General features: G+C 36.7%; 1 protein-coding gene across 1 annotated transcript; it reads right to left on the reverse strand.

Moving 5' to 3' along the window:
* Positions 1-16,365: 16,365 nt before the first annotated feature.
* On the reverse strand, positions 16,366-17,959 carry LOC135598272 (protein trichome birefringence-like 26). Its single transcript, XM_065091805.1, has 3 exons — positions 17,706-17,959; positions 17,344-17,621; positions 16,366-17,276 (listed from the first exon to the last, which is right to left on the reverse strand). Exons 1-3 carry the CDS (start codon positions 17,893-17,895, stop codon positions 16,518-16,520), a joined length of 1,227 nt encoding a protein of 408 aa, XP_064947877.1. The 5' UTR covers positions 17,896-17,959; the 3' UTR covers positions 16,366-16,517.
* Between the last annotated feature and the right edge of the window lie 672 nt (positions 17,960-18,631).

Below are 18,631 nucleotides of genomic sequence, written 5' to 3' on the forward strand. Positions count from 1 at the left end.
GTATTCATGATCTTGATAATTATGTTTTTGAAGCTATATGTAAATCAAGATTGTTAATCATGATTCTCTTGTTTTATCAAAGAGAATATTATTCAAAATGAATCCTAAGTTGTTTTCTCTTGATTTTTCGATACCCACAATTTGAGAAAATGTATCTTGATGCTTGGAACATTTTATGCATAAATTGATTTTTTTTATGATTCAATACTCCTTTGTAATTATGATTTGTTTATCGTATGATATGATTAAATCACTGTTATAAAAGAAAAAGGAAATTGTTAGCTTGCACATTGCAAAAGAGAACAAAAATATATGCTAGCTTGAATGATAAAACATGAGATTGTCTATAGTGCAAATTTATTGCTCTCATGATGTGTATATTGAAATAATGATTGAAATATTGATGTAATTATAAATGATGATTTGGTATTATGCATCCAATACTTCAACTTATGATAATGATGCATGCAATGATGAAATATTCATGATGAAACATTGTTTTGACATTCATAACTTGATTTTTTATCTTTGTTATTCATCCTTTGTCATGATTTAAAAATTATTATAAAGGAAAAAAGAGATACAAAATTATACTATTCCCTTATTTTTAACAATGACAAAGGGGGAGATTGCTAGTTTGCTAGCTAGCTTGCATACTTCAAGAAGAAGCAAAAAGCTTGCTCATATTAAAAGATGCAAAAATCTTGCCAACTTTCATATGTGTAAAATTTGCTAGCTTACAAATTACAATGAGAAGAACTTGATATCTTGAACATCACCAAAAATTTGCTACCTTGCATGATGTAAAATTTGCTAAAATTGCTAGCTTGTAATATGAAGAGAAGCAAATAGTTGTTATCTCAAAAGAAGTAAAAGTGCTATCTTGCTTATCTCAAGAAGCAAAACATGCTAAATTTGCACATCTCTAATTTGCTAGATAGCATGATGTAGAACTTGCTATCTTGAATATTATAAAGAAATGCTATCTTGCACATCGCAAATAAAAACAAATATGTCAATTTGTACATCTTTAAATTTGCTAGCTTGTATGTTGTAAAACTTGTATATCTAAAACTTGATAGCTTGAATGTTCTAAGCATGATGTAACACTTGCTAAATTTTCTAGCTTCAAATTGCATGATGATAAAACTTGATTTTATTTTCTTCATGCAATGAGTTGAACTTATATCACAAACACATGAAAATTGGACTTCACCTTTTTGTTGATGACAAAGGGGGAGAAGTATGTTCATGTCATGCATGATTTGATCATGACATGTATACTTAGATTTTTGAACCCAAGAGTTTCTATCAATAAGGCATATTGGTAGAGGGACTTTGTTTAAACTCCGGGAGTTACGGTTAACTTCATCATCAATTGGTTATCATCATCAAAAAGGGGGAGATTGTTGAATCTAGTATTTTGATGATAAAACTAATTGATACGTGTTTATGTTTTAAGCTGTGTTTTGAGTGACACAGGATGCTTCGATCAGGATGAGATAAATAAAGCAGGAAAAATCATGTCGTGCTAGGGGAAAACATGTCAGAAGATTGGATGTCGAGCCGGAGGAATGGTCGACATATCGACAAAAGGTTTCGAGCCATGGATTCAAGCATCAGGCCAAGAAGAGCGGATATTGCGCCAAGAATATCAGAGTTGCGGAGTCAACTGGCCAATTGGGCAATAGGCTGTAAGAGAGGACGATGCGCCGAAGAATCAAACGAAGCATCGAGGGACCAATGACATACCGGACAACTTGATTAATGCTTAGTATTAATTGTCTAGATCGAAGTATGTTTTTATATATGCAGGATTAACTATGATAGCAAGGCATGAAGCAAAATGAAGTCCCGGAGTCAAGGACGCGACTTCGTTGGGAGTTCCAGAGTTCGTCGGAAGTTTTGGCGGAACTAGCTAAGAAGTTTCGGAGCTTGCCAGAGAAGCTTATCGGAACTCACCAAGAAGATAGTCATGAAGTCCAAGAGTTCGCTAGAAGTTCACTGAAAGCTCGCTAGAAGAATAGACATAGGGACTTGTTTTGCTTAGCAAATGTCTTAGGATTTCATAGTTAGCACATAATTGGGCTTGGATTTTTGGCCAACCCAATTATGGGCCAGCTAGGCAAATGTAAGAATTATGTTGGGCCCAATAAGAGGCCCAAATATTGCCCCAAGAAGTCTCACCGTCATGGCACAATCTGCAAGACTATGTCAAGCGGTGGTACCGCCAGTCTGGGCGGTGGTACCACCCAGGGCAGTGTTAGCGTCAGACTGACACTGAGCGATGGTACCACCCAGCGCAGGCGGTGGTACCGCCCATGCCTAGGGAACTCGGGATTGGAAACTTTTAGGCTCCAAGTTTGAATCAACTTGAAGCATATAAATACCCCTCTCATCCCTGGTTAAAGCACACAAGCACAAAGAGTTCAAAAGTAGAAAAATGCTGTAGAAATCCCTTGTGAGAATCCTCCTCTAGTCTAAGTGTTAGAATTCTATTAGAGGAGAGTGAGTGCTTGTAAGGGTTGTCTCATAAATCTGGTAAAAAGAGAAAAGAGGTGTAAGAAGGAGGTTGATCTTCACCTAGCAAAGGAAGATCGTTAGTGGATGCCGGTGGCCTCGATGGAAGAAGAATCGGAGGAGTGGATGTAGGTCACAACGACCGAACCACTATAAACTGCCATGTTCTCTGGTTTGCATTTCATTCTTGCTATTACCTTACTGCAAACTTCCTTAAGTGCTTATTGCCTTCAATTTATTACATACGCTTTTAAGTTAAGTTTATGAAATCAGTTTTTCGTCGAAAATGATTTTATCACAATAAAGTTTTTAACGATGTGATTTTTACCGCTGCAATAATTCACCCCTCCCTCTAGTGCCGACCCCGACTCTTGATCCTAACAATTGATATCAAAGCCTTGTTATTTCTCAGTTGGTTTAACACCCAAGAGAAATGGCCCTTTTCGACTTTCAAGAGGGTCACTCTCTCATTCGTCCTCCCTTTTTCAATGGGACGGATTACACTTATTGGAAAACTCGAATGAGAGTTTTCTTGCTTTCATTGAATCTCAATTTATGGCATATAGTCAAATCTGGTTTTCAAATGTCTTCTCTTCCAATGAACCATTGGAATGATTTGGAGAAGAAAACGTTTTCTCTAAATGCAAAGGCTATGAATGCCTTGTTTTGCGCCTTAGATAGAAATGAGTTTAATCGTGTTTCTACTTGTGAAACGCCTTTCGATATTTGGCGCACTCTTGAAATCACATATGAAGGAACTAGCAAAGTTAAAGATTTAAAAATTAATTTTTTAATGCATGATTTCGAGCTTTTTCGAATGAAGCCAAGTGAAACCATTGTTGACATGTACACCCGTTTTACAGATGTTGTCAATGGTTTAAATGTTCTTGGCAAATGATTTTCGTATTTTGAACTTATAAACAAGATTTTGCGTTCTCTTAATAAGAGTTAGGATTCAAAAGTAATGGCTTTACAAGAATCAAAAGATTTGAACTATTTCCCTCTCGAAGAACTTATCAGGTCATTGATGACCTATGAAATGATGTGCAATCCACGTGAAAAACTTGAGAACCACCTTCCAAAGAATAGGAAGGATTTGGGACATAAAACACATGAAGACCACTCGAGCATAAGCTCAAGTGATGGTGAACTTGAACCACAAATAAAATTTAAAAAGTTCATGAAAAAAAAATTAAAAAGCAAAAAGAACGGAATTACTTGCTTTGAACATAAGAAAAACACAAATTGGGATGAATTGAGCTCCTCCGAAGATGAGGAGAAAATCAACAAAGGCTAGGTGGCAAACTACGCCTTAACGGCTTTCAACGTTGAGGTAATTAAAATGCCTTTAGTTTATTTTGAAATTAGATAATGCTTCTCATGACTTATTTTTTATTTAGTTTTAATTTAGTTTAAGAAAATTAAAATTTTTTTTAATTACATGTTTAATGAGAATGCAAAAATAATATTGGATCATGCTTACCTTTCTAATGATTTTAAAAATAATCATGAAAAATACATATTTATGACAAACAAACAAAATGATTTTGATTGAAAATATGAAATCATGCTTTATGAAACAATGTAATTTGAGATCATGCTTAATAAATTTAAATTTCAAAATTATGCATGATGATTTTTAAGTAATTTATGGTTTATTGATCTTGATGATTTTTGTGATTATCGAACTTTATGATCTTTTGAAAGTTCTTTTTCGACGTTAATGAATGATGTATGGATTTGGCATAAAAGAAAAGAACATGCATGTATGAAATCAATCAATAAGTTGAAACAAAAAGAGAAAAGCATTTTTTGAAATTTTTTTTTTCTATCTTATCAATTTTTCACTAAGAGATTGATAAAGTTCTTTGTGTCTTTTTGAATCTCCTGAAAGTAATGTTGAGATTTTGATGATTTTGTTGATTTGAATTTGAATGAGCTTTATCTTGATTTCTTGCAATTATAATTTAAATTTTCTATTGAATGAATCAAGACTGTTTTCTATTTAAAATGAGATTTGTCGGAATGGTTCATGGTCTTTTAGTATTCATGATCTTGATAATTATGTTTTTGAAACTATATGTAAATCAAGATTGTTAATCATGATTCTTTCATTTTATAAAAGAGAATATTATTCAAAATGAATCGTAAGTTGTTTTCTCTTGATTTTTCGATACCCACAATTTGAGAAAATGTATCTTGATGCTTGGAACATTTTATGCATAAATTGACTTTTTTATGATTCAATACTCCTTTGTAATTATGATTTGTTTATCATATGATATGATTGAATCACTGTTATAAAAGAAAAAGGAAATTGTTAGCTTGCAAATTGCAAAAGAGAACAAAAATATATGCTAGCTTGAATGATAAAATATGAGATTGTCTATAGTGCAAATTTATTGCTCTCATGATGTGTAGATTGAAATAATGATTGAAATATTGATGTAATTATAAATGATGATTTGGTATTATGCATCCAATACTTCAACTTATGATAATGATGCACGCAATGATGAAATATTCATGATGAAAAATTATTTTGACATTCATAACTTGATTTTTTATCTTTGTTATTCATCCTTTGTCATGATTTAAAAATTATTATAAAGGAAAAAAGAGATACAAAATTATACTATTCCCTTATTTTTAACAATGACAAAGGGGGAGATTGCTAGTTTGCTAGCTAGCTTGCATACTTCAAGAAGAAGCAAAAAGCTTGCTCATATTAAAAGATGCAAAAATCTTGCCAACTTTCATATGTGTAAAATTTGCTAGCTTACAAATTACAATGAGAAGAACTTGATATCTTGAACATCACCAAAAATTTGCTACCTTGCATGATGTAAAATTTGCTAAAATTGCTAGCTTGTAATATGAAGAGAAGCAAAGAGTTGCTATCTCAAAAGAAGTAAAAGTGCTATCTTGCCTATCTCAAGAAGCAAAACATGCTAAATTTGCACATCTCTAATTTGCTAGCTAGCATGATGTAGAACTTGCTATCTTGAATATTATAAAGAAATGCTATCTTGCACATCATAAATAAAAGCAAATATGTCAATTTGTACATCTTTAAATTTGCTAGCTTGTATGTTGTAAAACTTGTATATCTAAAACTTGATAGCTTGAATGTTCTAAGCATGATGTAACACTTGCTAAATTTTCTAGCTTCAAATTGCATGATGATAAAACTTGATTTTATGTTCTTCATGCAATGAGTTGAACTTATATCACAAACACATGAAAATTGGACTTCACCTTTTTGTTGATGACAAAGGGGGAGAAGTATGTTCATGTCATGCATGATTTGATCATGACATGTATACTTAGATTTTTGAATCCAAGAGTTTCTATCAATAAGGCATATTGGTAGAGGGACTTTGTTTAAACTCCGGGAGTTACGGTTAACTTCATCATCAATTGGTTATCATCATCAAAAAGGGGGAGATTGTTGAATCTAGTATTTTGATGATAAAACTAATTGATACGTGTTTATGTTTTAAGCTGTGTTTTGAGTGACGCAGGATGCTTCGATCAGGATGAGATAAATAAAGCAGGAAAAATCATGTCGTGCTAGGGGAAAACATGTCAAAAGATTGGATGTCGAGCCGGAGGAATGGTCGACATATCGACAAAAGGTTTCGAGCCATGGATTCAAGCATCAGGCCAAGAAGAGTGGATATTGCGCCAAGAATATCAGAGTTGCGGAGTCAACTGGCCAATTGGGCAATAGGCTATAAGAGAGGACGATGCACCGAAGAATCAAACGAAGCATCGAGGGACCAATGACATACCGGACAACTTGATTAATGCTTAGTATTAATTGTCTAGATCGAAGTATGTTTTTATATATGCAGGATTAACTATGATAGCAAGGCATGAAGCAAAATGAAGTCCCGGAGTCAAGGACGCGACCTAGTTGGGAGTTTGAGAGTTCGTCGGAAGTCCGGACGTTCGTCGGAAGTTCTGACGGAACTAGTCGAGAAGTCTCAGAGCTTGCCAGAGAAGCTCGTTGGAACTCGCTAAGAAGATCGTCGTAAAGTCCAAGAGTTCACCGGAAGCTCATTGGAAGAATAGATATAGAGAATTTTTTTGCTTAGAAAATGTCTTAGGATTTCGTAGTTAACACGTAATTAGGCTTGGATTTGGGCCAACCCAATTATGGGCCAGTTAGGCCCATGTAAGAACTGTGTTAGGCCCAATAAGAGGCCCAAACAGTGTTCCAAGAAGTCTCACCGTCATGGCACAGTCTTCGAGATTATGTCAAGTGGTGGTACTGCTAGTCTGAGCGGTTGTACCACCCCTAGCAATGTACCAGGCAGTAGTACTGTCAGTCTGGGCTGTGGTACTACCTAGGGCAGTGTCATCGTCAGACTGACATTGGGCGGTGGTACTGCCCGTGCTTAGGGAACCCGGGATGGGAAAGTTTTAGGCTCTAAGTTTGAATCAACTTGAGCCTATAAATACCCCTCTCATCCCTGGTTAAAGCACATAAGCACAGAGAGTTCAAACGTAGAAAAACGCTGTAGAAATCCCATGTGAGAATCCTCCTCTTGTCTAAGTATTAGAATTCTGTAAGAGGAGAGTGAGTGCTTGTAAAAGTTATCTCCTAAACCCAGTAAAAGGAGAAGAGGGCTGTAAGAAGGAGGTTGATCTTCGCCTAGTAAAGGAAGATCGTTAGTGGATGTTGGTGGCCTCGACGGAAGAGGAATCGGAGGAGTGGATGTAGGTCACGATGACAGAACCACTCTAAACTATCGTGTTCTCTAGTTTGCATTTTATTCTTGCTTTTACCTTACTGCAAACTTCCTTAAGTACTTACTGCCTTCAATTCATTACGTATGCTTTCAAGTTAAGTTTCTGAAATCGGTTTTTCGTCGGAAACGATTTTATCGCAACAAAGTTTTGGAAGACGTGATTTTTACCACTGTATTAATTCACCCCCCCCCCTCTTAGTGCCGACCCTGACTCTTGATCCTAACAAAATCTTCTCTTCTAGCTTCTAAGATTCTTTTATATAAGAAAAATATATCTATAAAATTTTTTTATAATCTTCCTCAATTCTTCTCTAATGTTGTTCTCCTCTTGTGCATGCCGATCACCCTACGATCATACTGATGGGGATATAAAGCAGAATAACCTTTGTATATGAACAAATACTAGCATGCCATGTTATGCAGCAAAATTAAATGAAATCACAATCAAATAGAACATCAAGATATACGTGGAAAAGCCCTCTAATGTGAAGGGTAAAAACCACGGGGCAAACTAGAGATAATCCACTATGAGAATAATGAATATACAAATCTCAATCTCTTGCCCTAAACCCTAGCAACAATCATAAGAGAACAATTGGGATACAAGAATCACGTCACTGTCCACGATATCTAAAACTTCCCCAAGTAATCACAGCAAGAGTCTACTGTAGATTTGATCTAACTTGATATGAGAACACTGCTAGATGATTGAGAACAATCTCTCTACGTTGTCCTTATTTTCTTCCCTTTCGTTCTCTTATTTTTCTGCCTTTTTCTTCTCCTCTTTGCTGCTGCGAAGATCACCACGTTGCTGCCCTTTTCTGCCCAAAAAAACGCAGCCACCTTATAAAAATACAGCCACCACACCCCCCTTATATTGATCTAGGGTTAGGTTAAGAGGGGGTGTGGGCTGATAAAGCCCACTTGGGCTGAATATAGGCTGTCAGCCCAACAACCTCCCCCTTCAGCCCATAAGGGAGGCTTTCCCATAACTCCTTAATGTGAAGCCATGCCGACCAACTGTCAGCATATCTCCTGTCTTTCTTTTGGTAAAGTCTTTGTCAACATGTCAGCTCCGTCGTCATCTGTGTGAATTTTCTGAAGCTGCAACTGCTTCTCTTCAAATACATTTCGAATCTAGTGGTATCTGACATCTGTATGCTTTGACTTGAAATGAAACATTGGGTTCTTACACAAATGGATGGCACTCTGGCTGTCACAATGCACCACATAATTTTTCTGTTTTAGCCTGAATTCTTGTAAGAATTCTTTTATCTATAACATTTCTTTGTATACCTCTATAGTAACAATATATTCTGCTTCTGTGGTGGAGAGAGCAATACACCTTTGCAACCTGGATTGCCATGACACAACTCCTCTTGTAAAAGTAAGTACATAACCTGAAATAGACTTCCTCGTATCTATATCTCTTTCCATATCAGCATCTGTGTAACCTGTCAACACATGTGGTCCACCTCCAAAGCTTAAATAAACCTTAGAGCTCCCTCTGAGATATCTAAAAATCCACTTCACTACTGCCCAGTGCTCTTTGCCTGGATTTCAAGAAATCTGCTAGTAACACCAACTGCATATGCGATGTTTGGCCTCGTACATACCATTGCATACATTAAACTTCCAACTGCTGAAGCATAAGGAACCTTTTGCATTTTCTCCTTCTCCTCATCACTTGAAGTGACCTACAAGAGGAGAACCAACTGGTTTTGCGTTGCTCATACTGAATCTTTCCAATACCTTCTCGATGTATTTCTCTTGTGACAACCAAATCTTCTTATTTTTCCTATCACCGGAAATCTGCATACCCAGTATTTGCTTTGCTGGCCCCATGTCCTTCATTGCAAAAGACTCACTCAGCTCTTTCTTCAATCTATCAATTCTAGACATATCTTTCCCAAGGATAAGCATGTCATCAACATAAAGTAAGAGAATAATAAAATCCTCACCAAACCATTTGATGTACACACAATGATATGAAGCCGTTCTTTTGTATCCATTTTCTGTCATAAATGAATCAAACTTTCTGTACCACTGTCTTGGAGCTTGCTTTAGCTCATACAAGCTCTTATTCAATTTGCAAATAAAGTTCTCTTTACCTTTGACTTTGAAGCCTTCTGGTTGCTCCATTTAAATTTTCTCCTCCAAATCCCTATGAAGGAAAACTGTCTTCACATCTAACTACTCAACCTCTAAGTCCTGGCTAGCAGCAATACCAAGTGCAACACAAATAGAAGACATTTTAACAACATGAGAAAAAATCTCTTCAAAGTCAATACCTTTCTTTTGACCAAAGCCTTTCACAACCAATCTAGCTTTGTACTTTGGTTGAGAACAATATTCTTGAGTCTTCAACCTGAAAACCCACTTGTTCTTTAAGGCCTTCATTTCATTTGGTAGTAGCACCAAATCATAAGTGTGGTTCTTCTGAAGAGCATTCATCTCTTCCTGCATAGCAAGTAACCACTTCTCTTTCAGCTCACTTTTAACTGCTTCCTGGTAATTCTCTGGTTCACCTATATTAGTAAGCATTACATACTCATCTATAGAGTATTTTCTGGAAGGTTGGCATTATCTAGAAGATCTTCTCAATTGAGGTTCTGTGGGAAGTTGCTCTCCAACTTCTTCTTGCTCAACATATCCTGCAGGTAGATCAACCTCAGGCTCTACACTATCTTCCTGCATATCTCCCCCATTACCCTGATATACTGGAGGAGTAATTGGGTCACAATATGCTAATCCTTCTGTAGAAGTATTGGTTGGTGCCTTCTTCAAATCTTCAAAAGTTTGATCCTAAAAGAAGACTACGTCTCTACTTCTAAACACCTTCTGTTTTTTTGGATCTCAAAGCTTGTAACCAAAATAATTATGTGAGTAGCCAAGAAAAATACATTCTTTAGACTTACCATCCAGCTTGGATCTCTCATTGTCTGGAATATGTGCAAATGCACGATAACTAAACACTCTCAAATGCTTGTAGGAAATATCTTTCCCTGACCATACATGCTCTGCAACATCACCATCTAGGGTTGTACATGGTGAAAAGTTGATCACATCAACTACAGTCCTCAAAGCCTCATCCCAAAACCTTTTAGGTAGCTTAGCCTGTGAAAGCTAATCTTTTCTATGATGGTGCGGTTTATCCTTTCTGCAATTGCATTATGCTGAGGTGTACTAGGAACTGTCATCTCATGTTGGATTCCATGTGACCTACAATAATTATTAAATAATCCTATATACTCACCACAATTATCTGATCTTATGCATTTTAATTGTCTTTCTGTCTCGCTTTCAACCCTGGCATGAAACTCTTTGAAGACATTAATAACCTGATCTTTGGTCTTCAAAGCATAGGCCCAAACTTTCTTGAAAAAATCATCTATAAAAGTGACAAAATAAAGTGCGCCACTTATACTAAGAACATCAACATATCCACTAGGAGTTTTTGTCCTCAAAGGACCACATACATCTGTATAAACACGATCTAAGGCATTCATTTTTCTAGACAAAGCAAGACTAGCAAATGAAACTCTATGTTGTTTACTTGCCAAACAATCAATACAAGGGTTCAGATGCATACCTCTGAGGTCTAGTAATACCTTTCTCTTGGAAAGAGCTTGCAGCCCCTTCTCGCTCATGTGTCCTAGTCGCCTATGCCACAACTTCATGCTGAAGTCTTTTTCTGTAGCATTTAACTGCTCACCATAAGCTTTAGCCTGCAAGCTGTACAAAGTATGATATTTCTTTCCATTAGCTATAACAAGAGAACCCTTACTAAGCTTCCATTGCCCTTTGTGAAATCTGCTATCATAGTCTTCATCATCTAGCCTTCCAACTGAAGTTAAATTCAACCTCAAATCAACCACATGCCTCACATCCTTAAGTACCAACTTGCAGCCAATATTGGTCTTTAAATGGATATCACCTATGCCTATGATGTCTGCTGTGCCATAGTTGCCCAACTTGACAACACCAAAATTTCCAGACCTGTATATAGCAAAAAACTCCCTCCATAGTGTAGCATGATAAGAAGCACCTGTGTCAATCACCCACTCAAGATCTTGATACACACAAGAAAAAATATCATCAGAAGGAGACAAAATCAAATAATCACCACCCTGCACTATAGTTGTGATATTATCTTTTGACTCCATAGACTCCACTTCTTTTCCCATTTTCTTGTTCTTCTTAGGTTGCTTACATTGGTTCTTGTAATATCCTTTCTCACCACAGTTATAGCAAACAATATCTTTTCTTGATCTTGACTTGCTCCTACTCATGCGTGAACTGCTTTTAGACTTTGACCTTCCTTTGTTCTCTGAGATAAGTGCTTGTGAATCATTCTGAGATGTTGCTGAACTCTTTCTTCTCAACTCCTCATTCAATAAACTGCTTGTTACTTGACTCATAGTGATAACACCATCTGACGCAGAATTACTGAGGGAAACCACCAGTGTCTCCCAACTTTCTGGTAATGAACTAAGAAGTAATAATGTTTGCAACTCATCATCAAGAGACATTTTCGTAGAAGATAACTGGTTAGTAACACTTTGTATTTCATTCAAATGCTCAGCAATAGAAGCACCCTCTCTATATTTTAGGTTCACAAGTTTTCTGATCAAAAAAGCTTTGTTGCCAACTGTTTTTCTTTTATAGAGACTTTCCAACTTTTTTCAAAGAGAATATGCAGAAATTTCAGTAGAAACATGGTGAAAGACACTATCATCAAGCCACTATCGAATAAACCCAATTGTTTTTCGATCTAACCTCTTCGACTCATCATCTATCATAGTTGTGGGTTTTGCACTATCCCCCTGCAAAGGTCCATACAAATCTTTGCAATACAAGAGATCTTCCATTCTTGATTTCCATATCATCTAATTATTTCCATTTAAACTAATTATGCGAGAAATATTACTGGCCTCTATGTTCAAATACAAAAATTAAATCACCAAAACCCTTGCTCTGATACCAGTTGATGGGGATATAAAGCGGAATAACCTTTGTATATGAACAAATACTAGCAGGCCATGATGTGCAGCGGAATTAAATGAAATCATAATCAAATAGAACACCAAGATATACATGAAAAACCCCTTCAATGTGAAAGGTAAAAATCACGGGGCAAACTAGAAATAATCCACTATGAGAATAATGAATATATAAATCTCAATCTCTTGCCCTAAACCCTAGCAACAATCACAAGAGAACAACTGGGATACAAGGATCACGTCACTGTCTACGATATCTAAAACCTTCCCAAGTAATCACAGCAAGAGTCTACTGTATATTTAATCTAACCTGAGATAAGAACACTGTAGATGATTGAGAATAGTCTCTCTGCATTGTTCTTGTTTTCTTCCTTTTTTTTCTCTTGTTTTTTTGTCTTTTTCTTCTCCTTTTTGCTGCTGCGAAGATCACCACGTTGGTGCCCTTTTCTGTCCAAAAAACACAGTCGCCTTCTTATAAAAACGCAGCCACCACACCCTCCCTTATATTGATCTAGAGTTAGGTTAAGAGGGGGTGTAGGCTAGGGACTGATAAAGCCCACATGGGCTAAATATGGGTTGTCAGCCCAACACATACTCAATAATGGATAAATATCTCTTAGGATAGTTGATAGCAATTTTGGATGATTTTTAAAATTTTAATTTATATTAATTGGATCGAATTTTTTTTTATTTATTTTATTTTTGAGCTTTTTACCCCAACACTATCTCCCTACTGTTTTGGAATCTCCGATTATAGCATTCGAGAGCATATGTCGTGAGCTTGGTTCAATATCCTTAGATTACTGTATATAATATAACCTCCATAGCATCCATGCATTAAATAAAAATAAATTAGTTATAAGCAAATGCATAGATAAACTAAAGCTAACTATTTTGCCGGAACATATACACCATGGCACATCTAAGTTGTTTAACGCACTGCACTTTATTGGTCTATGATTACTGTATTAGCAAAGTTATTTAAGGGTCTTTCAAAGTCCAATTTCATCCTCATCTCTCAATCTTGACGTTTTTTTAAAATTTCTTTCCCAACGGAAAATCATATGGATTTTATAAAACTATATGCCATGGCTCGAATCGGTAATCAATCATATTTTCGATATGAGCAGTTGACAATTGAATCTATTTTTTTTATTTTACTATTTATAATAGTGCAAAAAGAATGCCCGGCTCCAAGTTGTTCAGGCTTTCAATTCTATCTTCAAAATTTTTATTTATCTCAAATTCGATATAATTTTAAGGCTTATCTTTAAGAAATTGATTATTATTATTTTTATTCGAATATGATTTAGTTTGCATGTCAGTCCAAGCCGGAAAAATTGAGTTAACCTATTTCATATTTCAGGTACAGATGCCGGGAAGAAAAAAAAAAAGACATTCATGATTCCTTGCAGTATTTGTATCCAGTATTCTGTAAGCAGATCAATTAGTGAACTCATTTTCCAATGAGCACCTGTACTATATCCCTAGTGTCCCTACACAAGCAACTGTGAGATCAGCTACATTCATCATATGGACGGGTATATAGCACACCAGTCTGTCCAGTTATCTCGATGTCCCTCTCGAGTAACCTATGACTGGGATTATTTAGGATCTGTGTTTAACGGCGAATCGGTCTCATTATCGTGATCTCCTCACGATCTGATTCTCATTGCATAGATCCAAGAACATCACAATATATATATATATATATATATATATATATATATATATATATATATATATATATATATATATATATATATATATATATATATATATGTAATAGTTAATATAAAGTGATAAATGTCAAAATATAATGAGTAAAAAGATTCCATGTCAAGTCACACGTGCCATCACTCATGTGATTGGCTTGCTGAGCACCTATAACTAGCAAGCACTGCTTTCTAGCGAGAGTTTGAAGTCCCTTCTCATTGATATGACCAAGTCTCTTATGTCAAAGATCTATACTTTCACTCTTCTGAATTGTATTGATCACTCCTTTATGTAGCTTAGCTTCCATGACATAAAAATAGTTAAGCTTCTTTCCTCTCACTACAATTAGAGAACCTTTAGTGAGTTTCTATTTGCTTTCACCAAAATAGTATGTAAATCCCTCATCATCATGTTTTCTTGTAGATATAAAGTTAAGACGAATATCTAGAACATGCCTAACATCTTTGAGTATCAATTTGCTCTCAATACTGGTCTCGAAGCAAATATCTCTAATACCCACAATCTTAGATATACCACTATTTCCCATTCTGATATTACCAAAATCACCAGTAGTGTAAGATATGAAGAAATTACTATAATAAGTAATATGAAATGAAGCATCAGAGTCAATTACCCAATTACTATCCTAAGCTGCAGGGTTGACACAACCGTCATCATAAATAATAATGATATCACCTTCAATAGCAACTGTATTGGTCTCTTTCTCATTTTTCTTCCTTTCATTATGTTCTCACTTCCAAAACCTACATTCTTTCTTCATATGACCTGACCTGTTATAGTGGAAACATTTGATATCTCTTCTAGACTTGGATCTTCCTTTATAACTATATGGATTTCTACTATGACTTCTTCCACGTATTTCTTGTTTTTCAGTAACAAATGCACCAGAAGAAGATTCACCCTATTCTTTCTTTTTGGCATCTTCATATAGTAAACTGTCTTTAACCATATTTATAGTTAGAGTCTCCTCTAGCGTGGAGTTACAAATTGTCACAACATATGTTTCTCAACTTTCTGGTAAAGAGCTAAGAAGTAATAATCCTTGCATCTCATCATCTATATTCATTTTCATAGCAACAAGCTTGTTTGCAAGACTCTGAAATAAGCTTATATGCTCAACAATGTTACCATTATCTTTATATTTCAAATTTACAAATCTTATGAGCAGAGAAATTCTACTTTAATTAATAAGCTTGATGGTGTGAGATCTCTTTTGGAGACTTCCATAAGTTAATTTGATGGTTCTTCCACCTCTCTAAAGAAAGAAGGCACCAATAGGCGTCGGATGATGCCTTCATCATTTATTTATGGACGATTGAATGATTCATCATCCAGTAGAGTTTAAATAAATGAAACTCTTTCATTATTCAGAAAATATATGAGATAAAAAAAATAGAGTCGGAGATTGAATGGTTTATTTAGGCTTAATATTCATGATTTTTTAGTTTATTATTACCATTATTCTAATTTTTTTAGTTTATTAAATGATAAAACATTATTTTTCGATGATATTTCAAATCCTCTAATTGATTTAGAGAGAATTATTCATAACTATATTGATTTTGATTAAATGAAAGAATTTTATCTAGCAATATTTGTTGATTTTATATAATGAATGATGATACTCTTAGTGAATCTAGTCATGGTTTATACATCATAATGTGATTCAATGCATTAGATTCGACACTGGTTTTATACATCAAAACTAAGTGAGTCTAATCAGAATTAATATACATAAGATTTAACATTAATAAGATCATTTAGTTTTAGGAGTACGAAAACTAAAGACTCATAAGTCCGTCGTGTCTCTCTTACCTCTAAAATTAGATTCAATTTCTCACCGTCTAGGACTACACCAATAATCAACCGATCATATAATTCGTTATTAAGTACTATATACAACGTACGGTGCACCTGCAAAATAGGATAGTACAGTGGCTGCACATTGCATGTTATCTAAAAGAGTAAACGCAGACCAACAGTGTGGTTGATATGAATCCCTGCCTTTTCTGTGAACATGTGGGTGCATAGTCTGATTCAAACCCAACACGTGAAACTCGTGAAACTTGATTTGATCGGATTAATTTGGACGTAAGACCATCTAATAATATATTTTTGTTAGTTTGACAAGTTCCACATAGTTATATATATATATATATATATATATATAATATTATCTTGAAAAAAATAAAGCAAATTAAATAATTTGGTATGCCTTTTATTCTATTTTCTTTTTTTAGAAAGAATTGGTTTGAGTGACAAAATTGGAACAGATCAACCTGATATTAACTATTCTAATCAAAATTGAGCTGAATTCATTAATATCCAAAAATGGCACTGAAATCATATTGACAAGGCTAGAATGCGTAAGTCATTCCATTGACATCATTCTCAAGCAGCAAAGCGGTGAAGAACAAGAACACAACACTCGTTTGTCACATAAAGATCACTGCATATCTTATTCCACTATCCAAACATAGGAGAAATCATCTTCACAACATCAGAAAGCAGATCTCAGTTCTTCATCGCCCATCAGAATCTCCATAAGCATGTCATTCCAGGTATCAATTGCCCCAGGCAAGCACCAGTGAAGGCAGTCGTTCTGTGGCTTCTTGCTAATGTCCGGGTGGAATCTCCTGTAGGGTCCTGGATGCCCATCTGGCCTCAGAGCGGAGAGATGGTAAGTGTCAAGCAGGCTCAGCCTCAGCCCACTCCTCACCCCTTCCTGGAACCCCTCCTCCTCCACTTCTCTCATCACAACATCCACTGGGTCAGCAGCGTACTCACTCTCCTTGTAAGGCTTCGTTCTGTTGCAGATCCCCCCATTGTACCACATCCCATGCTCGAAGTGGGTGGGAGTCCAGGTCCTGAGAACCACCAGGGGCTTGTGCTCTGAGCTGCTCACGAAGTCGAACACAGATCGGAGTGCTCTCCGATAAGAGTAGTCCATGCCAAGTTCCCTCAGGTTCTTCCCCGCGCAGTAGTGGCAGCCGACGACTGTGTTGTTCTCCCAGAATATGGTTTCTCTGAGGAACCACTGGCCACCAGAAATCATCACGTAGTCGTACTTGTGGTATTGGCTCGTCCAGGTATCGTCGAGGGCGTCGAGATAAAGCTGGATGTGGTTTTTGGAGATGGCTTGCGTAGATTTGATCAGGAAAGGAGCCCAAATCAGCCCCAGTGTGACGTTGTGAGAAGGCAGGTGCCATGTTTCGGTCTGAAATGTTTCGTCATGGTAGACCAGCACAGCTTCTTCCACCTGAGAACGGAGCAGAGAATTGAAGTCTCGAAAGCTAAAACTAAGGAGTATCTACAGTTGGGAGTACCTCGGAGAGAAGGCAAAGCAATGACTCCATCTGGTTGCGGAAGACTGAATCACCCACAAATCCCAAGGATTTGTTCCTCATACGATTCAAGAACTTGTTTGCGTCGAATCGAGGCAACTCACAGCCATATGGCTTCCACCTCCAGTGAAGATAGCCAGTGTCAGGCCGGCCGTTCGTCAAGCAGTCTTGATAAGAAGATATGAAGCTGCAGGTTGAGTTGCTGTAAGCTGGATCTCGAGCGTCAGGGATCCATTCTCCGGAAGAAAGATCACATTGTCCTGCATGCATCACCGTTTCAAGATCACGACCTCGATGAACTTGATCTAACAAAAAAACATTGCTTCGCGAAAGATGGTAGGTACCTGTCGAAGCGATCACGGCTAGAATCTCAGCATTCTCGGAGGAGGAGGTGTCAGCTGTAGCTGTGTACAAGAACGGTTGGTAGGACAAAGCCATGATGAGCGAAGACCCCAAGAGAATAGCCAGGAACTTGCACACACCATCACGGAAGCCAATGCATGGCTCTGCTTCAGGCTCGACTTCCTTTCCCATGGCTGGCTGTAGCGTTATGTTTCAAGGACAGAGGAAGAGAGCAGGGATACTTAGCTGAGGACTGGTTGGCTGGCTTATATCAAAAGGAAGAGGGTAGGAAAAGGGAGCAAGAAACAGGGGAGGATCTACCTCTGTTATTTTGGTTGTAGATTTAACGTGAACAACAATACAAAAATCTGCATGCGCAAAGCGTGAGCAATTTGCGTTCTATTTCTTACAGTTCGCCCAGCGAGGCTATTACTTTCACGGCTGTAATGCTGTGTTCTGAGTGCAGAGGAAGGGAACAAAGGATTGATTGGCTGGCACATAAATATAAAAGGTAAGATGGAAGGGAAGAAACCAAGAAAAGGGAGTATGGAAGAGTAGAAGAAGGTTGAGGATCTCTCTCTCTGTCTCTCTTTGTTGTTGTTTTCGTCGTGTGTTAAACGTTAACAGCTAAACAAAAATCTGCATGCGTAAAGCGTGAGGGCAAAATGCATAAGAAACGGAGCCTGCAGCTGGAGGTGGTGAGATGACTGAAGTTACAGACGCCATGGTTAAGCAGATGCAAAGGTAAGATGTTGGTGAGAGGAACTTTAGCTTCATATGCAGTAAGTTCCCTTTGATTGAATGAGAAATTACTTGGGTAGATTAGCATGGTCCAGAATCTCACATGATCATCACCTGTCTCCTATATACACTGATAGAAATGAGCAGGGTCTGCCGTACCGAACTTTATCGTCTGGTACAGGCGGTA

Source organism: Musa acuminata, chromosome BXJ2-1, assembly GCF_036884655.1.
Source record: "Musa acuminata AAA Group cultivar baxijiao chromosome BXJ2-1, Cavendish_Baxijiao_AAA, whole genome shotgun sequence".
Lineage (NCBI taxonomy): Eukaryota > Viridiplantae > Streptophyta > Magnoliopsida > Zingiberales > Musaceae > Musa > Musa acuminata.